Source organism: Lynx canadensis, chromosome B2 (assembly GCF_007474595.2).
Source record: "Lynx canadensis isolate LIC74 chromosome B2, mLynCan4.pri.v2, whole genome shotgun sequence".
Lineage (NCBI taxonomy): Eukaryota > Metazoa > Chordata > Mammalia > Carnivora > Felidae > Lynx > Lynx canadensis.
In genome coordinates this window covers 147,333,255-147,357,495 of record NC_044307.1, presented here as the reverse complement: position 1 = coordinate 147,357,495, position 24,241 = coordinate 147,333,255, and the positions used below count along the sequence as shown (strand labels likewise).

General features: G+C 37.9%; 1 protein-coding gene across 8 annotated transcripts in view; it reads right to left on the bottom strand.

The window, feature by feature from the left end:
- QKI (QKI, KH domain containing RNA binding) overlaps window positions 1–24,241 on the bottom strand; it is a 154,348-nt gene that overhangs the window by 81,444 nt on the left and 48,663 nt on the right. For all 8 annotated transcript variants that reach the window (XM_030316753.1, XM_030316757.1, XM_030316758.1 and 5 more), the window contains exon 3: window positions 11,510–11,626. In XM_030316753.1, coding sequence (XP_030172613.1) covers window positions 11,510–11,626 — 117 coding nt within the window. The remainder of the gene's footprint in view (window positions 1–11,509; window positions 11,627–24,241) is intronic.

The window sequence follows — 24,241 nt, the reverse complement described above, 5'->3', positions numbered from 1 at the left end:
GGACACGTTTAAGACAGAAGTATTACCACCTCATTACGGCAAAGGCTCTACGGTTTAGAGATCATACTTGTTTAATTAAGATCAGAGGATCTACGTTTCAAAGATGCCAATTTTATCTCAACACTAGGAGGCACTTTCTAACAGACTTGGTCCTTTTGTTTTGACCTTACATCTCTTCTCCCTTCCACCTAGCCCTTGTACTACTGTCCAGTTATCTCTTTTAGAACAAGAAACATATAATTAACTTCTTACCTTAAAAACATGAGCGCCAATGTGCCGCTTTCAAAACTTAAAAAAAAATTAGTATTCAAGTCCCTCTATCCTCAGCTCTCAGCCTTATCTCCAATATCTACACTGCCTCTCCCGCCACACCTCCTAACTTCCACTGCATTGGGCCAAGTATAACGTGACAACATACCCAGGCTGATCCTGCCGCCTTGTAAATTCAAGGCAACTGAATTTTCCTCTCAACTGCCTTGTAAGTTCCTGCTACAGTCCAATCCTCTCTAGCTTTTCCTAAAACCTTCAACCTGCAAAAGAACACACCGTATACTTCCCTTGACCCCCCAGCGCACAATGTGTAACATCTACTGACTGGAGCATTTACCACACTGTGTATTAATTCACCGTCAATGTATCAGTCTCACACAGATGAAAGCTCCTTGAGGACAAAAATCGTAAGCACTGAAAAGTATCTGCTGCTTGAGAAGGTATTAAATTAACTATGGAAGGAGGTAACAAAAATTGAGTTACAGGTCACTTGGGTAGCTCAGTCAGTTAAGCGTCCAACTCTTGATTTCGGCTCAGATCACAATCTCACAGTTTCTAAGATCCAGCCCCACAACGGGCTCTGTGCTCTGCTCTCTCTCTCTCCTTCTCTGCCCCTACCCCACTCATGCTCTCTCTCTCTCTCTCTCACCCAAAATAAATAAAAACTAAAAAAGATTAAAAAAAATTGAGTAACAACCATTTGCAATACAGGAATAAAGTATCACAAAATTAATTACCACAAGGGTGGTTGAAGTTCATAGCTTTAATAAAGTTCCTTCTAAACCAGATTACATAATACTCTAATTTTCATAATCATTCTTCTAAAGCAACTGATTTGTTTTCATAGCTAAATGCTATTATTCAAACCAGATTCATGAAACTTTATAAGAATGCAATTTGTAAGATTTAGAAGATTAAGGGAGAATCTGTATAAGTTCCTACTTTCTAATACATCAAGTCAAAGGTACCAGTAAGAAGGGGGGCTGGGGAAGGGGGAGTAAGGCAGGGATGGATATAAAGTAGAAAAACCCACTCCTCTAAGGGAACAGACTTTCCCAACTAAGGATTCCACAAGAGAATCAAGTCTGTAATGCCTGGTCCAAGACATAAATTACATGTAACCGACTTCTCTCCTACACATCTATGGTACTCATTATGAATCACTCTAGGTGAAACTGAAGAACTTCTATGTTCTGTGGTTCAGAAGAAGAAGCACAGCTAGAAAAGGCTATGTAAACTAATAGAAAATCACAGCCCTTCTCTTGAAAACATTTTAAATAGTGATTAATTTCTTAGGCACAAACAAGTCTGTTAAAATTATAATGTACCTAAACACCAGTTATTCTTTTTCAACTATGCTTAATAACTATTTATAAGTGGGTTGGAAGGGAACATAAAAAATGTATTGCAAAGAAATGACTAATTTGGAAACTCATAACAGCAATGACCTTTTATATACACACACACACACACACACACACACACACACACACATACACACTTAGGGAAACAGTTTATTTTTTATTTGAGAGAGAGAGAGAGAGCGTGAGTGGGGGAGAGAGGCAGAGGGAGTGTCAGAGAAAGAGATGAGGAGGAGAAAGAGAAAGAAAGAATATCAAGTAGGCTCCACACTCAGCATGGAGCCCGATCCCATGACCCTGAGCTGAAATCAAGAGTAGGATGCTCAACCGGCCGAGCCACCTAGGCGCCCCTAGAATACTTTCTTTAAAACTCCCTTTAACAGATGTTCAATCTCCTGCATGAAATATAAAAGTTTAACACTCTGTTGGTGAATCTGCTGGGAAACTGGTACTCTCAAATACCGCTGATGGTAATCCAAAATGAGAACCACCCCTAGAGACAGAGGAATTCAGCACTAGCTAACAAAATTACATATTACACTTCTAGAACTCTATCCTGAAGATAAACTAGCAAGGACATGTAAAGATGTATATAAAAACTATTCGATGCAGCACTCTCCCTAAGTGTAACAGCAAAAGCCTAGAAGCAACCTGAATGTCCATTAATAGGGGAATGTTAGAATAATTTATGGTATATCCGAACAATGGAATATGATAAAGTTATTAAAAGGACTCTTTCTATATACTCCCACCAAGTGATCTCAACAATACAGTATTAAATAAAAAAATAAAGGTGTATTAGAGTGCAGTATATATAACTACCTCTGAAGAGAGTGAGACATTACACATATAGGCATACACATTTGTCATACTATATAACTGTTCACGTTTAAAAAGAAATGTGAAGATAAACTGAAAACTAATATAAAAAATTTATCTGAATAGCAAGGAGCAAGAATACATAAAGGCAACAGGGATAACAGCCAGATTTCTCTGCAAAGTCCCTACTTGTAGATTTGACTTTGGAGCCAAGTCAGTATTTTACAAGTAACAGAAAAATAACTTATGCAATTATTAAAACAAGAAAGCCAAGTCCAAATGAGTTTAAATGTGGACCCCTATAATGACATAAATATTATACAATGGAAAACTTAGTTTTTAAGTGATAGTAATTTTAATCTCTAGTGGATTATACTCTAAAAATAATATGGCATGGGGAAAAATTGTTTTCACTGACTATATTATTGATAGTCTTGACTGCATAGTTATTCTGAGACTTGCATATACTTTAGAATAAAGCAAATGAATGTGTCTTTAGGAACCAGGATTTTCAGTGGAAAGAAAATAAACATATAACATGAATTAATTAAAATACTGTAGCCTTCATTTTAGATGAGAATGACCTTGTATACATCTATACTCTCGAATATGTGTGTATGTATGTATGTACCTCCTAGCTCTGTTCTGAAAAGGTCTACAAATAGAGTATCACTGAAGTCCAGAACGCCGTCTCTACCTACCATTTTTCACTAGAAGCAATTAAAGAAATGGCTGGTTCCAACTCTGGGGAGGAATTTTCCAAGATGACACTGGACTATCATTATCACATGAGAAAGCAAAGTTACTTGCCCCAGCCACTGGGTAGTGTCAGAAGGGCTTAGAAGTGAACTTGAGGAGGCCCCAATGGCCAAACAACATGCTCATTAAAAAACACTAACTGTTGGGGCGCCTGGGTGGCGCAGTCGGTTAAGCGTCCGACTTCAGCCAGGTCACGATCTCGCGGTCCGTGAGTTCGAGCCCCGCGTCGGGCTCTGGGCTGATGGCTCGGAGCCTGGAGCCTGTTTCCGATTCTGTGTCTCCCTCTCTCTCTGCCCCTCCCCCGTTCATGCTCTGTCTCTCGCTGTCCCAAAAATAAATAAACGTTGGAAAAAAAAAAAAACAAAACACTAACTGCAACGAACTGAAACACATCAAAACAGCTTATGCATTCATAATGATATTCAAAAAGGAAACAAACAAACAAAAAACCCTCATTCTGTACCTTTAAAGGATTCCTAGGAACCAGCTATTTTAAAACTAGTGAGAGCATTTATCTAGCCTTTCCTATAAAAGTGAATCTAGCTAATATTAATGAAATAAGATACAACTATTTTGCAACTCCTACTGAAGTAAAGGGACTAAAAAACCCACCATCACCACACTACTTGCGAAATACTCTTTCAAAAAGAAGAAAGGAAATGAGGGAGGAAAGGAAAAGATCTGAATCTGATTAAACCTTTCTCACTACCAATTTACCAAAAAATACAGAGGACAGAGATCAGTGTTAAACACCACCATGCAATCAGCAAAATCCATAGGAATTATTTAGAATAAGTCAGTCCCTCGACAAACAAACTTCAAGAAGGCAAAATGGGGCTGAGGGACAGAATGTCTTAAGCAATCTATCAATTAACTACAATGTATACGCCCCTCACTTGGATGCCACCCAATTTTCTTAAAAAGACATTTATGACACAAGGGGGTACTATGAACACTGATAAATATTTGAAAACATAAAGAAAATTTCTAGTGATAAAGAAAAGCATAGGGGCGCCTGGGTGGCGCAGTCGGTTAAGCGTCCGACTTCAGCCAGGTCACGATCTCGCGGTCCGCGAGTTCGAGCCCCGCGTCGGGCTCTGGGCTGATGGCTCGGAGCCTGGAGCTTGTTTCCGATTCTGTGTCTCCCTCTCTCTCTGCCCCTCCCCCGTTCATGCTCTGTCTCTCTCTGTCCCAAAAATAAATAAACGTTGAAAAAAAAAATTTAAAAAAAAAAAGAAAAGCATAAACACCACAACATTAAGAGCCCTGCTATTTTAGGAAAACGTAATAAAATATTTACAGACGAAATTACATCTGGACTATGCTCCCGAAATTATATGGCACGCAGAAGGGGGAAAAGAGCCATGGAGGAGTGAGGGCACTGGAAGGAGGTGGGCAATGCTGGCACTGGGTGATGGATAATTACTACTTAAAAGGAGCCATGATGAAAAGTTAAAAAAACAACTATACCTGTGCTAAAGGTTGTCAGAAAGCCAAGTATTCAACAAGATCATTAATACAGGTTGTCAGGAACCATGCTTGTACTTGATGTTATGTCACTGTCCATCACAGCCACGTTAGTATGGGAACCAAAAAACTGTATTAATTTGATCTCTTTGCAAGTGTTGGGACAGTAGTGACATCTTTCCTAAGAATAAAAGTCAAAGCACCCCCCCCAATCAAGAAAATGCATCTTTGCATACTGTTATCCATACTGCCTTGAAACGTCCTTTATAAACGTGCCTTCCTATCGCCCAGCACAAAGTCTTAGACATTATAAAGCTCAATTACTTAGTGAAATGACAGGACAGGGTGGAGTTGCTGAAGAAAATGCTAATTATGAAGCATCACGTCTAATATGATTCATGTTCTAGAACACATGTGAACGTGTATGTAACTGCATGAAGAATGATCTACAAGATGTGCCCACACTGTCCACAGGGTGGTCTCCAGATGGACAGAACCAGGTGCCTTTAATTTTTTTTCAAGACTATCTGTACCTTTAAACCTTTCCAAAAATATCATGTATTAACTAAGTAATTAAAATATATGTTAACCATAAGAAATGAAGTAGAGACAACAGAAAAATTTATAATGTATATGAAAAGAATGTAAAAATGTTATGAAATTCTACTTACGTTTACAACTATACAATACGCCTAACAACATTCCATAAATCATGTTCCATAAAACACTGCAGAGCCCCAAGCAGTTATAGGAACATCTCTTAAAAACAAGACTATGGTCAAATATATTTGGTAAATAAAAGTTAAAAACAAAATTAAAAAAGTGAAAATTTACTGCAGATTGATCAGATTTTAAATTCAAAACCTATACTCTGAGGAGAATGATTTGCGTAGTTCAATGTGAATGTCCAGTGCGATACGCGTTCATAATTACCGCAGTCATCGGTTACAAAGGGGGGACTGCAGAGGTTACTTCACCTCTTTCGGCCTCTAATCCTGTGAGAAGAGTTAAACTATCTTCTGGAGTTCTGCAGGATCTGAGTAGGACACCGCACAGACTGCAAAAGCGGTTGATGCCACCTGGTCACAGTTACTAGCAGCCCGAGAACGGCCATCTGATCCCTTAAGGGCACATCCTTTCATTTCAAGCAAAGAGCTCTAACGAGAATCTCAATGGAAATTCCCAGAATAGACAATATTCAACTAACCTGGCTTTGATCAACTGTAGACATTTCACTCATCAACATTTCTGGCTAAGGGGTGAGAGTGGGAAACAGAATCACAAGCATGGCTACCCAGTGCCCACCTGTTTATGACAGGGAAGCTCCCAGTGAACAGCTAATGGATGTTGACGAGACAAATTTCCAGAGTGTCACCTACAATGACCACTCACAAAGACTCCCAAAGGTGAACTTCATTTACCACTTTAATAACGATCACTCCACAATAATATATCAAGTACCTAATTATGCACAAAACACTCTTCTTTTTTAATGACTTACATGTTTTCATCTGCTACACTGGAAACCAGCTGACTGCCACCTCTGTTGTTTGAAGGTGAACCCATTCCCTCTAACATAAAAACATTTTTTCCCAGGGCTCTCCACATGGCTCCTCTGCAACATCAATGGGAAAACTACCAAAAGTCACTTTCTTTTCCAAAAATTACTTCTTTAAAACTTCTAATATGCTCAACTATATAGTTTTCTACCAGAAAATGGGATTAAATCCTTCCTAAAGAGTTTCTGAAAATCAGGGGAATGATACATAAAAACAAAATTTCAAAATAGATTATCCCTGAGGAAAAAACCAAAAAGATTAGAAGTTTCACAAAATATATTCATATTAACTTCACAGTCAACACGTAGAAGTACTCAATATTTGAATTCTACTATTTCTGAAGCTGCTATTGCCCTCAGAAATGGCTCCTAACTAGGAAGAAGTACACCACAGGATAGAATACAGGCTGTGGGTTGAGTCTGGACTGCCACTTTTTGGCATGTGACCTTTGGTAAATTATTCAACCTCCCTGAGCCTCAATTTCCTCATCTACAAAATAGGAACAATAAAACTCAGATCACCTCATACCTGTGAGAATGGCTAAAATCAACAACACAGGAAACAATGGGTGTTGGCAAGGATGTGACAAAAAAGAACCATCTTGCACTGATGCTGGGAATGCAAACTGCTGCAGCCGTTGTGGAAACAGTATAGGGGTCCCTCAAAGACTTAAAAATAGAACTACCCTATGGTCCAGCAATCCCACTACTGAGTACTAACCCAAAGAACACAAAAACACTATTTCAAAGGGATACATTCACCCCTATGTTTACAGTAGCATCATTTACAACAGCCAAATTATGGAAGCAACCCAAGTGTCCACTGATTGGTGAATGGATAAAATAAGATATGGTGTCAATACACACACATAATATATACTTTACATAATGTGTGTGTATATATGTACGCATAACGGAATATCATTCAGACATAAAAAAGAATGAAAATTTGCCATTTGCAATGACATGGATGGAGCTAAAGACAATAATGGGAAGCAAAAAAAAATCAGTCAGAGAAAGAAAAATACCATAGAATTTCACTCATACATGGAATTTAAGAAACAAAACAAACAAGCAAAGAGAAAAAGAGAGAGAGCAACCAAGAACCTGACTCTTAACTACAGAAAACAAATTGATCGTTACCAGAGAGCTGAGAGGTGTGGGGGACTGGGTTAAACAGGGGATCAGGGTTATGTAGTGCATTTGCTGTAATGAGCACCTGGTGATGTTACAGTACTGCTGAACCACTATGCTATATACCCCAAACTAACACAACAATGTAAAACAAATTAAAATGATAGAAAAAATAATAAACTTACAAGTAGAAGTTATGGGGGGGAAACCTCAGATTAATTAAAACAAATGCATGTAAAAAAACCGAGAATAATGCTTGATATTGTGTAAATCCCAAGAACTTCCATAAAACTAGTGGTTTCCACTTGCTGACACCATACATTCAATCAGAGACAGAGGTACAGCTGGCTTGCCACAGACAAGCACTGCCCTATGCTGGCTGAAACAGACAAGCTTTCCAAGCTTTGGTCACGGTCTCTCATGAAGTCTCACCACAGTGCCTGCTCTTAGGTCCCATGGGGTTTACCCAGGACCATTCCACTGGGTATTTACACGCAAAACTCAATGCTGTTATTCCTGTCAATAACTTGAATTCCTGTCAATAACACCAATCCAAGAGAATAAAAATTAAAGTGGCATATTCACTCCCTTGCTTAAAACCGGCAGCTTAGATGATACGGTACTGCTGATCTTGCCCCAAAACTTAAAAGCACATAGGGTTTACAATTTTCTCTATTTACAAATTCTTTTACGGGGACGTGGTGGGGTCGGGGGTGGGGGTGGGGGGACATCTCTGCCTTTCATTTATTACCTAAACTAAACATTCATTCCTTTCTCAGATTTTTTTTTTCCAGGTCCTACTCTGTACCAAGGTGCTCATCAAACACCAGGGACGTATTCCATAAAAGACATGTTTTGCCTTCACTGAGTTTACCAGTCTAGTGAAGGATGTAGATCAGCAAACAGCATTTCCATCATATTTTAGGCAACCAGTAAATTAAAATTTTCTAGCTTTCTCAGCTTTTATATAAATTGGTAACTCTGCAGAAAAGCTTAAAGCCAAATGGCTTTCCCTTTGAAACACCTGAAATACACCTCAATCAGCCTAGTACAAAGTGGTATTACATCAATACTACTTTTTGTCTCCATCTGTTTGTCAGATTTTCTCAAAATAATAGCCAAGCAATAAATGACAGCACTTTCCATTTTTGACTTTACTTTTATTAACATTTTTAAGAGCTAAAGGAATACAGTAACTACTGTATAAACCAAAATGATTTGGTTAACAATTAATTATATGTAGATTTACATTAAAATTATAGAAGATACTCCTGGTATTATAAATCCGTGCATAAGTTCTCCACAGGCTTCACATACCAGTATCAAATATATGATAGTCATTCAAACTAATTTCAAGTATGTTCATCTGCACCATTTTAATAAAACTAAAATAATAACCTGGAGCCAAATTTTTTTGGTGCCTTTATTATTGTTATCCTTGCATTCATTATGTGTAATCTATAAGCTTTTTTTTTTTTATTTTGGTAGCCAACAGTACAGATTAAAAATAAATAAAATATGGAAACTGCTTCTACTTGTGGTTAAGAATGTGGACGATGCAGAATATGGATGCACCAACCACCAGAGGAAAAAGAACAGAAAAGCCGATACTCAAAGGTTACAAAACTACAAAGAAGTATCTGTCATTTCCAAAGCTTAAAAAAATGTGGCATTCCTTCCACCTTGATGCAACATAAGAGTTTAAGCTTAAAAATGCACTATCCAACTACAGCCGTCTCCCCTTATCTGCAGCTTTGCTTTCGGCCCCTTCAGCTATCCACGGGGCAACCGAAGTCAGGAAGCAGATGATCCTCCTTTTATCTCATCATCAGAAGATCTATAGTAGCCTAACGTCACAATCTCTACATCATTCACCTCACTTCATCTCATCACGTAGGCATTTTATCATATCACAACAGCAAAATGGTGAGCACAGTATAATAAGATACTATAAGAGAGAGGGAGAGAGACCACATTCACAAGACTTTTATTATAATATCTTGTTATAATTGTTCTATTATTAGTTATTGTTAATACCCTTCTGTGCCTAACTTATAAATTAAACATAGCATCAGTATGTATGTACAGGAAAAGGCAGAATATATATAGGGTTCAGTACCATCTGCGTTTTCAGGCTCCAAAGGGGGTCTCAGGATGTACCAGCTATGAATAAGGGGCAATACTGTAATGGTGTTAAGATAACATTTATTAAGAACAATCATTAACATTAATCGATCACTTACTATGATCCAAAACACTGTTCTAAGTGCTTTACAACTAATTTAATCCTCACAATCACCTTATTACTACTCCCATTTTTATACAGCATGAGGAGATTAAGTAATTTGTCCAAGGTCACAAAGCTACTAACGGATAGAACCAAGATTCGAACCTAAGCAATCTGGTCACAAAGCTCAGTCTCTTAACCATTTTGTTCTCCTGCCAAAAATAGCAGAATATGTCCTAAAATTTCAACCTGAATCAAAAATAGAATTCATGATGTCTCATTACACAATTTCCAAGCTCGAACCCTTGGTGTCTCCGTGTGTATGAGTGGAGAAGGGGAGGGCCCTTAGTAGGAAATTAACAGAGGCAGGACAGGGGAAAACACATTTTTTCACATATTCATAGAATAACTTGTTTAACTGATAGGTACACTAATCTTTTGGTAAAGATTTATTTGTCTATCAACTGTCGATTTCGTTTTATTGTTCCATGGGTCTTAAATTAGCATTGCTTAATAATGCCAAAGCCAATACAACGATAAGTGCAAACACGGAAAACCAAACTGCATGGCATTATAAGATTGCAACTCAGCTAACTAAAAATATGCTGAAGTGTTGTTGAAGATTGTAACACAGAAAACTATTTTAAATACAACATTTAAATATTCTGAAGGAGAATTCACACAATTGCCTCAAAGTATCTGTAAACTCAGCTGACAAGAACAGTTACATATAATAAAATTTAAAGATAATCAGTATTATTGAGGACTTCACCCATGCCCAACTTAACTATGAAGTAATTATTTGTCTCCAAGGAGAGTCAAGGATTCCCACGCATTCAGGTAGTGGGAGAGTAAATGAAACGAGGTGGCAGGTCAGAAAAGCAACACATCAGAATGAAGTCAGAATATCTCGTAAATCTGGTGTTTGTTCCTTAAGCTTCACAAAGTGGTTCAATGCACATACTCCAACATAATCTGACTACAGGCCTATCACTTGAGAGTCCTTTCAAGGCAATATACTTCAAAAATAATACCCTCCACAACAGTACATTTAGTATTTGGCAATCGGATCAGGGTTTTCTTCCTTTTAAACTGAATATAATTCTCATATAGTCTTACATTAGTTTCACAGATGAATGGACCTAGAAGATATTTACTAAGTGAAAAAAGTCAAAGACAAATACCATGTGATTTCGCTTATATGTGGAATGTTTTAAAAATGTTATTTTTTTAAAAAATCAGTAAAACATTTTTTTAAACAGACATTCAAAAGTACCCAGACTAATAGTTTCATTGGATAACAGAAAACTAGGCAAAGAAAACCTTCCTAAAAATAGTATTTAAAGTAGATAGTTAGGTATTCATTAATTAAACTAGCAGAACAAGAGGTGGAAGGAGAAAAGGAAAAAAACCCAAAAAACAGAAAACAGGAATAATATACTTTAAAGTAAAATGTCAAATAAACCTACAATCAACACAAAATGTTGGTGAAAACCAAAATGAGTATCATATAGTTACTTATAGCTTTCTTTTTCTGTTTAGTAGCTCTCCCAGTGATCTGGGAAATCACTTCAACATTCACTTAAATCTCATCAAAAGAAGCATTTTAGATTTTTTTTAACTTTTAATGATGTGTCTTTATATATATAACATCACAGTGTGACTAATTTCCAATGTGGCAGCTTTTCAACTATAGATACCAAAGTAAGTTAACATGATGGCTTGAGTGATATCTTAGTTGGCTAAATGAAAACTCATGATAATCCACAAGAAAAAATTGTGACAACCCCTTTAAAAAGTTCAAAGGTTTAAGATATGAAATGATTTTCAGTGCTTTACGCACGAAAGATCTGGGTACTTTAATGCAAAAATATAAGTATATTATCACATAAAGACTTGCCCCCTTGGACTTACCTTCTTTTTATCCCTCATTGAGCCTTTGCCTCGGACCATTATTTTGCATCCTGTTTCTGCTTCAAGTTGTTTAGCAGTAAGTCCTCTAGGTCCAAGGATTCTTCCAACAAAATTAAACTGGAAAGAAAAAAAAAGTCACCATATATTATTCACTTGCTTGAATTTATACCTCTTACAATTATTTTAAAATACATTTTTACTTTGTCAAGTTAAATATTTAAAAAAAAATTTTTTTTAAGCTTATTTATTTTTGAGAGAGAGCTAGCAAGTGCTCATACACGCGCACATAGGGAAGGAGCAGAGAGAGAAGGAGACACAGAATCCGAAACAGGCTCCAGGCTCTGAGCTGTCAGCACAGAGCCCGACGTGTGTGTGTGTGTGTGTGTGTGTGTTTGGGGGGAGGCCCTCGAACCCATGAATCGTGAGATCACGACCTGAGCCCAGGTCAGACGCTCCACCAACTGAGCCACCCAGGCGTCCCTCAAGTTAAATACTTTTAATACTAAGATGAAATAAAGCCTTAGAGTACTTATGAATTTCTAGCACAGTTTAAGGGTATAATTACAAGAGCTCATTGTTCAGCAAGGAAGTTTCATATGTATTTTTTTTTTAATTTTTTTTTTTTAATTTTTTTAAAAATTTTTTTTTTTTTCAACGTTTATTTATTTTGGGACAGAGAGAGACAGAGCATGAACGGGGGAGGGGCAGAGAGAGAGGGAGACACAGAATCGGAAACAGGCTCCAGGCTCTGAGCCATCAGCCCAGAGCCCGACGCGGGGCTCGAACTCACAGACCGCGAGATCGTGACCTGGCTGAAGTCGGACGCTTAACCGACTGCACCACCCAGGCGCCCCTCATATGTATTAACACAAATTATAAATTAGGAACAACACGATCTATGTAAACAGGTGCTATACTAAACTGTCCATCAACATGTCATTTAAACCAGAGTACAGTATATTAAAAAGTTTGACAAACTCTTAGATGTCACCCATGAATACAAATGCCTTCTACAAAACTCTGTAATGTCGGCATTCAGGGAGTTGTACATCATGTTAAATAGTGATTGCATTTTTTACAGAGATTCTTGGGAAAAATTCTGCTCTCATTTATCTAACAAGAAAAGTAATACTTTCTCCAAAGCAACTATTTAGAGAGAGTTGCAGTTTTGGGGTGGCTGCCATAACAGCGACGGCCAAATTTGGGTTCCACCCTGTACTATTTCAGTCTTTTTTTAAATGTTTTTTTTAATGTTTATTTACTTTGAGAAAGAGAGAGAGAGAGAGAGAGAGAGAGAGAGAGAGAGAGAATGCACGCCAGTGGGGGAGGGACAGAGAGAGAGAGGGAGACAGAATCTGAAGCAGGCTCCAGGCTCTGAGCTGTTAGCACAGAGCCTGATGTGGGCCTCGAACCCACGAGACGGGAGATCATGACCTGAGCCAAAGTCAATGCTTAACTGATTGAGCCACCCAGGCACCCCTTAGGATTTCAGTCTTGAGAGTATATAATATTGTATGCACAATTTTATGTCTGTACCCTTATTTTTTTTTCATTTCTAACTTTAACTTATACTAGTTTTGACAGGAGCCTTAATAAATAGGACAGTGATAAAGATAACTGTATAAATAATTGCCATCTCTCACTAGAAACTCCCCCACACACACAGAAACTTCTGGTACAAAGGCCAATGGGAAGCACAGATGGTCTCGGAATAATGAAGAGTAAAATTTCCTCATTCACATGTCAACTGCATGGAAGACAAAAAAAAAAAACCCAAACATGAATAGCATCAATTCCACAAAACCCACAGTGGTTTGTATTTATTTATTTAGTCAAATAAGTACCAATTCTTATGTTTACAGCTTCCTACTTTTCTCTTGCATTTGATCCTACTATTAGGAGATCATTACATACAAGTGATATGGAGCATTCACTGCTCTAAGGGCTCAGGAAGCTAAGGCACTTCTTCAATCTTCTGTAGTCCTGTGGCTTTTCACGTTCTCTCACTAAGCTGCTCACTAACACTGCCACATCTTACAAGTGAAATACAAAGCAAAGACAGCTGGGAGAAAGCCCCCTTCCATCAGGGCATTTTGATAAACCTTTTCTACCCCAAGTTAAGACTCACAGACCGATCCTGGAAGCACTTAATCTAGCTCTACAAGATCCCCAATTCTGAAATGTGCCTTCCTATCGAAATAAAACCCCTTATCCTTTCCTAGTTCCTTGGCGTATAGTACTTCATCTACCCCTTTCGTCAACATCAACCCGTCGCCACCCATTTTCACAACGTATCTCCGATTTGAAGAAACTCAAGAACTATACCATGATTGTTTTAAAAACTCCAAAAGTACATACATCCCAACTGGTACCCAAGCTGCAATACTGAGTAACAATAACTAGGAATTTGAAAGTCCCATCAAATAAGCCTCAATTACATAATGGGGAGGACACCATCTAGCAGAGCTGCATCGAGGAGCAGATGTGTGCACAACACGATACATATAAAAGGTTCGATACAAGGTCTGGCACACAGTGGAAGACGAGCAGCCTTACCAAGTCCACTACAAACTCACTTTCGGAAACCTCAGGCCCTCAATCAAATACTCAGCTTAGAATGTCCATAGAAGGGGATATGATCCATAGCAAATCTGCCTTACAGAACTCCAGAGAAACTTAATTAACACTCAGACACAGAGCTCTGCAGAAAACCAGAAAGAGAAGATGGAGATGATATGCAGAACAACAACAAACAGGGATCTAACTTGCAGGTTTTTGTAAACTTTGTCTCCAAGAACAACATGTGGCTACCTTCCTAAAGGTTGACACTTCAGGTGATCACTTCCAACTGAAGCTTGCAGTGGGGGAGCCCAGTTCATGAACATGTAAGCTCCTAATTCAAATGTTCAGTGCTTCATACTTCAGTTAAGAATAGACAAAGCAGGTTCCAAAAAGACTTGAGAAGGCTAACATGAAACAGACAGTACCAAATAAAGAAACAGGACAAGGGAGCACTCCTTGAGGGAAAAGACTTTTGGTAAAGAAGATAATATCCAAAAAGAACTCCTTTATTACATAGTCCTAAACGATTTTCTAAAAGGACTGCATACATTCATATTCCCAAAAGAAGAGAAGAAGAATTTGTTTTGATCCATTTCCTCTCTAGCACTTCTTATTACCAATGTTTTTTATTTTAGACATTCTGGTGCACTTGCTGAGTATCTGAATTAGCATTCTCCTGATTACTAGGAAAGTTTATTTTTTTTTTTATTGTCCAATTCTATGGACAATGCTTTTATTGTCTATACTTTTTTTTGATGCACACTTGAAGTTTCTAGACTATTTTTCTATTGCGTTTTTTCATTTTATTAATCAATTTCTACTTTGTGGTTACAATTATAGCAAATACCTTTTCCCATCCTGTGGCTTGCCTCCTTGTTCTTTAATGGTGTTGTATAACTAAATTTAACCGGACTGAATTCATTTTAATGTAGCTCAAGTGATCAGTCTTCTTTTCATGGTTAGTGAGGTCTTTCCCCTTCCTAAGATCATCAAAATATCCTTCTGTATTAACTTTTAGAAGCTTTATTGTTCTTTCACATTTATGCCCACAGTTACCAGGAATTAATGTCTGTGATGGTACAGCTTTTTCTCTTTACCTCACATGGACACCCAATTGTTCTAGCACATTTTCTTGAAAAAACTATCCTTTTGCAATTAGTCTATAGTGCCATCATTCTCATAAATAATATCTATATATACTTGGGTCTATTTCTGAGTTCTCTATTTTATTAATCTATTTGTTTATCCTTGCTTTACTATCGCACTGTATTGGGGCACCCAGGTGGCCCAGTCAATTAAGAATTCGACTCTTGATCTCAGCTCCAGTCCAGTGTTATGAAATTCAAGGCCTGCATTGGACTCCATACTTGGTGTGGAGCCTACTTAAGAAAAGAAAAGAAAATTCATACTGTATTAAAAAAAAAAAAAAAAACACCAACACTATATTATGTATTGTAACTTTATAATAAATCTTAATACACAGTACAGTCCACCTTGCTCCTAAGAGTATCTAGGCTATTGCCCTTTGTGTTTCCATACAGATTTTATTTATTTTTTAATATGAAATTTATTGTCAAATTGGTTTCCATACAACACCCAGTGCTCATCCCAACAGGTGCCCTCCTCAATACCCCTCACCCACCCTCTCCTCCCTCCCACCCCTCATCAACCCTCAGTTTGTTCTCAGTTTTTAAGTCTCTTATGTTTTGGCTCCCTCTCTAACCCTTTTTTCCCCCCCTTCGCTTCCCCCATGGTCTTCTGTTAAGTTTCTCAGGATCCACATAGGAGTGAAAACATATGGTATCTGTCTTTCTCTGTCCATACAGATTTTAAAACCATTGGTCAATTTCTGAAATTATACTGGCAATACCTTTAATTGAGATATTATAACAGAGGCGTCAAAATCATGAGCACATTATAATTTCTTCATTTGGTCAAGTCTTCTTGAATTTCTCTCAAGAATATAAGGTTTTTTTTTTTTACTGTGACTTTACTCATTTTTATCAGACTTATTCCTAGATATTTGGGAGTTCAATTTTGCTACTGTGTATGTTTTTTCATTTTTGTTTCTTATGATACGAACACATACTTGATTTTTCTATATTAAATCTTCTATCCGGTAGCTTTTTTTCTTCATTGTCAATTCTCATCCTTTTTCTGTAGGTACTTTTGGATTCTTTAGACAAACAAACCTATCACCTGTGAACAGTGACTGTTACATACCCTCTCCAACCATATGGCACTGGCCAATACAACTTGAGTTCAAAGCCAAAGAAGAGTCTATCATCCTTTTCTTGTTCCAGATTTCAAAAATAAAGTTTTCAACGGTTCACCATAAAGTCTGAAGAAATCTGCAGACTTTTTGTAGATACACTTTACCAGATTAACAAAGTATCCCTCTATTCCCTAGTTTGCTGAATTTTTTTTTTTTTAATATTTATTTTGAGAAGAGAGAAAGAGCAGGGGGAGGGGCAAAGGAGGAGAGTGAGAGAGAAAGACAGCGAGACAGACGGACAGAATCTTAAGCAGGCTCCACGCTCAGCACAGAGTCCGACACAGGGCTCCATCTCACAAACCATGAGATCGTGACCTGAGCCGAAATCAAGAGTCAGATGTTCAACGCACTGAGCCACTCAGGCGCCCCATGAAGTTGTTTTTTTTTTGTTTTTTTTTTTTCCCATCATGAGTGGACGTTTAAATTTATCACATTTCTTTACCATCTATTGAGACAACCCTATATTCCTCTTTAATTCTGTTAGTGCAGTGGATTATAATCAATTATCAAATGTTCAACAACCTTCACATGCTTAAAATAAACTCAAGTTGATCTTGATGCATTACCCTTTTAATAAGTTATTAGGTTCAGTTTGCTAGCACTCTGATTTTTTAAAATTTACATCCATAAATGGAATTGGTTTCTAACATTCCCTTCTCATGATATGCTTCGTGGGTTTTGGTTATCATCAAGGTTATTCTGGCCTCAAAATGTGTTGAGATGTATTCCTATTCCCTCCTTTTCTACTCTCTGGATGGCCTTGTAGAAGACATGTTATTTATTCCTCAAATAGTAAATCAATGGTGAAACAACCTGGGCCTAATGTTTTTCTCTGAGCAAGGTTTTAAATTATGGATTCAGTTCTTTAATTCAGATTTTCTACCTTTCATATGTCAATTGTGGTAACTTGTATTTACCTCGAAATATGCCCGTGTTGTTTAAACTTACGAATTTCCTGATGTAAAGCTCACGTCTAATTTTCTTCTCAATACCTACAGGATCTATCGTGATGGCTCCCCTTTCACTCCTGACCGGTTAGCTATGTCTTCCTTCTCACCAATCTTCCAGGCTTTTCAAAAAATTGATCTTTGCTTTCGCTGACTGGGATAGACTGGCTTTAAAAACTGGCCACAGGGGCACCCTGGTGGCTCAGTCAGCTGAATGCCCGACCCTGGCTCAGGTCATGATCTCGTGGTTTAGGAATTTGAGCCCCACAACAGGCTCTCTGCCGTCAGCGGACCAGTCAGTGCAGAGCCCACTTCAGATCCTCTGTCCTCCTCTTTCTGCCCCTCCCCTGCTCGTGCTCTCCAAAAAACGAAAGAAATACATGTTTTTTTTAAATGGCCACAATTACCCTTTAGCCTCTAAAGATACCTACGCCATCTGCAGTGTAAACTCAGTTCCTCGCACCCCTCGACTCTGGGCTAGCACTGCGACTTGTTTTTCCAGTACAACATAGAGGAAAGAATGACTTTCATGCTAAAAACCTAAACCTCAGTCTAATGTGCATTTACTCTCTTAGAACACTATTATTCCCACGTAAACAAGCTCAGACTAACCTACAGGAGAAGGAGAATGAAAGACAAGTGACCCTGTCACCATCAGTGTCCCAGCCCATAGCCAGACGACTCTTAGAAGCAGAACCGCCTAGCTGACCTACAGGTGACTACAGATGCAGACCAGAAGAACTGCTCTGAACCCTACCTCAAGGCCCAGCCTGCAGAAGAGAAACAAGGAGGAGCTAAATAAATGACAGTGGCTTTAACGTAAGTTGCTGGGGTAGCTTATTACAATGTCACAAGAGCCATCTGATACAAGGACTCTCTTCCTTGGGTGGTTCCTTGTATTTAATTGATTTCTACTCTTGGCTTTATGACCTCCTTCCTTCTACTTCCTCTGGGTTTAATCTGCTGTTTTCTCAGCTTTCTGAAATGGATTCTTAGCTTACTGCACCTTCTTCTTTCCTAACATAGATATATTTTTAAAGCTTTCAAGTAGTCCTCTAAACTGGCTTTAGCCGCAACCTAAAGTTTTGATATATAGTATTTCCATTATCATTCAGGTCAAATAATAGCTACTGAATATTTAAATGTTTTTCTTATCTCAAACATGAGGTTTCCTAATTATCTGTTACGGATTTCTAACTTCTACATGATAATCAGAAAACATACTGTGCAGCATATCAGTCCTGCACTGTTTGCTCAGACTTGGCAGCATAGCATTTGGTCAATTTTTCTAAACATTCCATGGGTGTTCAAAAAAAAAAAAAAAAAAGGAATTCCTCCATGATTTACTTTTTGTCTATTCCTCCTTGTAGTTCTGTCCATTTTGGTTTTATATGTTTAGAGGCTGTGTTATTTGATATATACAAATTTAAATTATTACAGCCTTTTGTCATTATGAAGTGGCCCTCTATCTCCAATAATACCTTCTGCCACTAAGCCTGATATTCAGAGGTAAAAAATTTTTTCTTGTTTAGTTTTTCATAGTGTATCTTTCTTGATCTAATTATTTTCAATCTTTTGTTAGCCTTATTATTACACAGGCCTTTTTTACGAAAAGCATCTAGATGAGTTGTTTCTTCACCCACTCTTGTAAATTTTGGATTTTTACTAACAGCCCATTTACAGTATGTGATTTATACCTAGCATCTTACTAAGTGCTTCGTACACGCATGACCTCTTTTATATTCCTTTTTATTTTTTCCTCTTCCTTCGGGGTGGGGTGGGGCGGGCTGAGCAGGGACACAGATGCAAATGAACGTGTTTTCTCATTTTATTTTTCCTTTCTATTAGCCTCTGTTACATGCTTGTTTATCCCAAACATGCATCACCAAATTATCAAACACTAATGTTATTTTGTACTTTCACCCTTTTCCAATACAACGCAAGGACCCCAGCCTATTTCACTTCACTTATTCCAATCCAGTTTATATGCCATTAGCTGTTTTTCAAACCTTATGTATACTTTTAAGTCAACAGATTCTCACTCTATACAGATAATATGCATTTATATTCACCCATACATTTACCATTTTCATTGCTCTTTATTCCTTTCTGAAGTATCTTGTTTTCTGAGGATCACTTTTCTCCTTCCTAAAAAACATCCTTACGCATTTCCTTTAGTGAGCATCTTCTGGTAGCCTAGTTTCTCAGTGTGTCCTCATCTGAACAGGTCTGATTTTTGGTGGGTACAGAATTCTAGTTCGGCAGTTATTTTCTTTCAACACCTTTAAGATTCTCTGCCTTGTCTCCTTTTCCTGTTATGCTTCTGAAAAATGAGCTACGAGTCTTAACTGTGGCTCCTCTGAAAGTAACATTTTCCCTCTTTTTTCTTTTGCTACTTTTATGATTTCTTCTGCACTAGTTTTCTGAAGTTTTACCACCACATACCGAGGAATGGTTTTCATTTTACGGTTCAGTTTCATACATCTGTGACTTTATTGCTTTGGTCTGAAAATCTGAAGCCACACTCCTCTCAAACACTGCTTCTATGCCGTTCTTTCCTAAAACCCAATTACATACATTAGACTTTCTCCCTGGTTTTCTTTCATTTATCACACTGTTTTTCTCTCTCTCTGCCTCTTCATGCTGAGTATTTTCTTCTGAGCTACCTTCCAAATTCACTAATTCGATCTTCAAATGCTTCTAATCTTCTGGAAAACCTGTTTAATTCCAGTTAATCTTTTCAGCTTAATTCTTCATTTACAGTTCCCATTTCTCTGCCATTTTCTCTAACTTGTCCTTGGTCTCCTTCGACATGCTAAGCATGGCTCTTGCAAAGTCTAGGTCTGACAATTCTAATACCAAAGGTCCCTGTGGGTTTGTTTTTATCATTTTGATGTTTCCTCATGGTTTGTTAATGCCATCCTACCTTCTTGTGATTTGGTTATTTGCTAGTGTATGCCAGACACTGGACTTACCAAAGGGCTTATAGAAAGAAGGCCTAGAATGATGTTACCTTCTTCCAGAAGGTTATTATACATCAGCTTCTCCCAGGGACCCACTGTCACTAGCACCATCCAAGATCACTTCTTAAAGCAACTTGATGCTGACATGCACTGCCTGTGAGAACTTGGGAAGTTCTGGTGCATTTTTACTCCTAGAACACGTTCCCATCAGCATCCCTCTTCTCCTCTAAGCAAAGACTGAGGATGTGGAGGAGTACGCGCGGATAGATTACAGACCCCAACTCCTGCCCCCAAGGTTGAGCCTCTCAGCTCAGCTGCCTTCTCCAGATTCCGAAAACACACCCAGTGAGAGGGGTCCGTAAATGCCAGGCTTATAGCCTTAATTATCTGCCCTCAGTCCTGCTGGGACTCTGATGTGTTCAAGCAAATGTATTTTGTACCGTGTCCTATTTTACTGGAAATGCTCTGAATTACTGGCTCCAAATTTACTGGCTGGTCTGAATTACCCTGTTACCCCGTACAAACAGAGATGTCTATGGCACTGTTAAAGATGTTGCTTTTCATCTAAATAGATCTAGAACTCACAGAACTTCAGGCAGTATGAGGTGAAAATGCATCAGTATGAGGGTCTGAGGACGAGAAACGAGGCACATACCACAGAAAGTCTGTCGACGGGCCTGGCCCTCTCTTCGTTCCTCCTACTCATCTGCCACTTCCCAACTCCACCTGTTTACACAGTGACAGATTCTATAAAACTTCACCCCCTTCAGCCCTTCAAAACAACCTGAACAGAGAGACAATCTCCCACATTTTGTTTCGTTCGGGTATTTTTCAGTACAACAGAAAATAGGCTTTCATTTTCAAAGTCAACTCAATAAAATATCTGAGGTCTGCTGTGTGGTAGAGAGTGAAAGATACTAGGGTTGAAGAAAAAGAAGAAAAAGAAGAAAAAGAAGGAAGAGGAGGAGGACAAAGAAGCTTGCTGCTCTCGTGAAATCTGGGAAAATGCTGTTGCTCTGTTTGTTACCTCGGCTGCTTTTTAAAAGAAGTGGTCTTACCAGCTCTCCTCTCCCTCAGCGATAGTTGTGCTCTGTACAGATCCTCTCCCAAGGCAACTCATATACTAGACATGCCTTTGGAAAAGAACGTCTAGAAAAATACACCGTAAACGGGAGTAATTTAGCCCCTCAAACAAGGAATCCATAAAGTTTTGGATGCGTGGCCTTTGTCACACTGCTTGGCACACAGTGTGTAACACACCAACACTTAGAAGACCCTTCTCGGCCCATCCTCTTCTACTCGTTTCAGCTTTTCTGCCAGAACCACAGTGTTAAGATTACAGAGACTTCTCCCACAACAAAGTAATACAATTATTATCTAAATAAAAAAAGAGTCTCAAAACCAGTCAAAACCAACACACATGCAAAACAAAATTTTCCTAAGCTGAAAAATGAACCAATCTCTACTGCCCAAGAATCAAGAGACAACAGCTCTAGTGTGTTGAAGTGCACACCACTGGGATTCTAACACAATCGAAACTGTCAAGGTCATCCTTCTCAAAATGCTGTAAGTGGAGAATAAGAAAAAATTAATCATAGCAGCTGCTTTGTCTACTGCAACCAATTTCCGAGTTAATATCGTTTGCCTTGCATTAAAATTCATTCTGTGTTGATTTATCATGCTACTTCTGCAGCTTCATTCAATTAAAACAATGTCACAACATATTCAAAGAAAATCATTTCAAACAGCCTGAGTTACCTGCAACTTTAAAGGCCAAAAATGGGCAAGAAAGAAGGGAAAAAAGACATTCATTAACCCCACTGTTTTAAGTCTGGACCTTCTCTGTGGCTCACCAATGATATTTCTGCTAAATGGCATGTTAATTTCTAAAGACGAGGTGACAAACACAGTCTAATGCTATCTATTAGTTGCTCCTCACTTCATTTTAAACAGAAATGTTCAGATTTTTTGTGATGACAAAACAAAGTGTTACAGCAAATCTTTACATTGACCTTTAAAGAAATCTACAATTAAAGATAAAATCGTCCTGACACGCTATGAAAACAGGTAACTAACAAAACACGGCTTTCCAAAAGCATTTCAGTGAAACACTTCTAGGAGCTGTTAAAGAGTAATTTCTGCTTAAAACTTTGTAAAAACAATTTAAAAAAGAACATGGACTTCTTTGGATTGCTTTCTGCACAACAGGTTGATAATCTGTTTATAAATATTGTGTTTGGTACTTATAAGGTGATTTTAGTCAGACAACCTTACATTGTGTCTCATATGTGACAAAGTAGGCAGACAACACAAGTGCAGACGTGTATTTGTTGAAGTCCTTCACTTAGCAAATAACAAAAAAAGTGTACCAACTCTAATGTAGTCAAGCCTACCTTATGCAAGTGTGTTAAAATGAAAGAAAAGGCATGGTTATTTGGTAGCACAACTGATTTTATTTTAAAATAACAGAATGATAAGTTGTCTGATTTACTGTTCTACTGACTGGCTCCAGACTTATAGCAGTTAAGGAGAAATTAATAATACAGATTAAATCAAAAGTGTGCTACAGCACAATGTTCTTCCAGGATTCAAAAACCATTATCCAATCCAGCAAAGAAGTTGCTCTTGTCACGTATGAACAAATGAAGTTTCAACGCGTCTTTTCGATTTTCGTATTCATCTACTCATTAATGCAAATGAAGAAACCAACCAATATTCATGTCAGAACCATATTCATTCATCAATTCAAACCATAGGTTCTGGCCAGAGATACAAAAGTTCAGCGAAAATCAATGACAGCATTGTGTAAAACACACATACACTCACATCAAAAACAAAAAACAGATTGAATATACCAAGTTGTCTTGTGCTTTTTGGAAACGGAAATGTCTTATCCCTTTTCTACCTTCATACTTATTCTAGATAAGCAAATCAGTCTCCTTATGCTACACAGTCATTATCACAGGAAGCTTTTTTTATAAAACCTGTCATATATTAGACCTTTATAAACATCTTCTGTTGGTGGCACAATGCTCCGCAAGAAGAGTCACTTACACCAGGAGATGTGAAGAGGGGGAGGAGTAACCGGTAATAACCACAATATGAAACTGTGGCACATAAATTTGTATATCCTAAATTACACGAAATCTTCATCCTTTGAGGATAAGATATAATTGGGAAAGAAGCTGAAAGCACTCAAACTCAGGTGACAAACTCAGGTGACTAAGATGATCGTTTTTCTAGAAGCTAAATAACAAGTGCTTCGGAAAACATTATTTTACCAATTAAAATAAAAATTGAGCAATTTCTGAAATGTACATGAGTTCCTGTGCTGCATATAACTCTTTAGTAATTTTTTACCATGAGAATGAAAAAAACCACTATATGATTTCTGTGAACACTTTTAATTGCTTTATCCAACAATGTGAATAAATATTAGCTTCTTCTACGTGCTATATACTTCATGAGGCACTATAGATTTAAAAACAAAACAACGACCAGGTACTACTTTCTGACTCCATGAGATGATCTGCATGAGACACGTCCATCACTGGCTACCATGTGATAAGGGCTGTGCGGGGTGGGTGCACTGTGCTCTGAAATCCTCACTTTGGAGAGGACAACTGTCTCTAGGAATCAGAACACAAAATCACAGAAGGAAGAACACTTGAGCTCAACAGTATGTGTTGAGGAGGATTTGATATGTTTTGTGGGAAGGAAAAAGAGAAAGGCGTTACAGGGAAGAAAAATTAAAAGTACCTGCCACTTTTTATAGAACAGTGAATTATGTGTCTAAACATAAGGGTAACAGCAAAAATAAAGGTTTAAAAAGTAGTTAGGGACTTTTTTAAGGGCCTCCTGTAAAAGAGTTTGGACTTTACACTGTCAAAATTACTGTCTTGTTGGCTTTCACTGCCTTCATATTCTTATTTTAATTGGTTAAGTAATGTTTGTTTTCCAAAGCGCTCGTTCTTTAGCTTCTAGA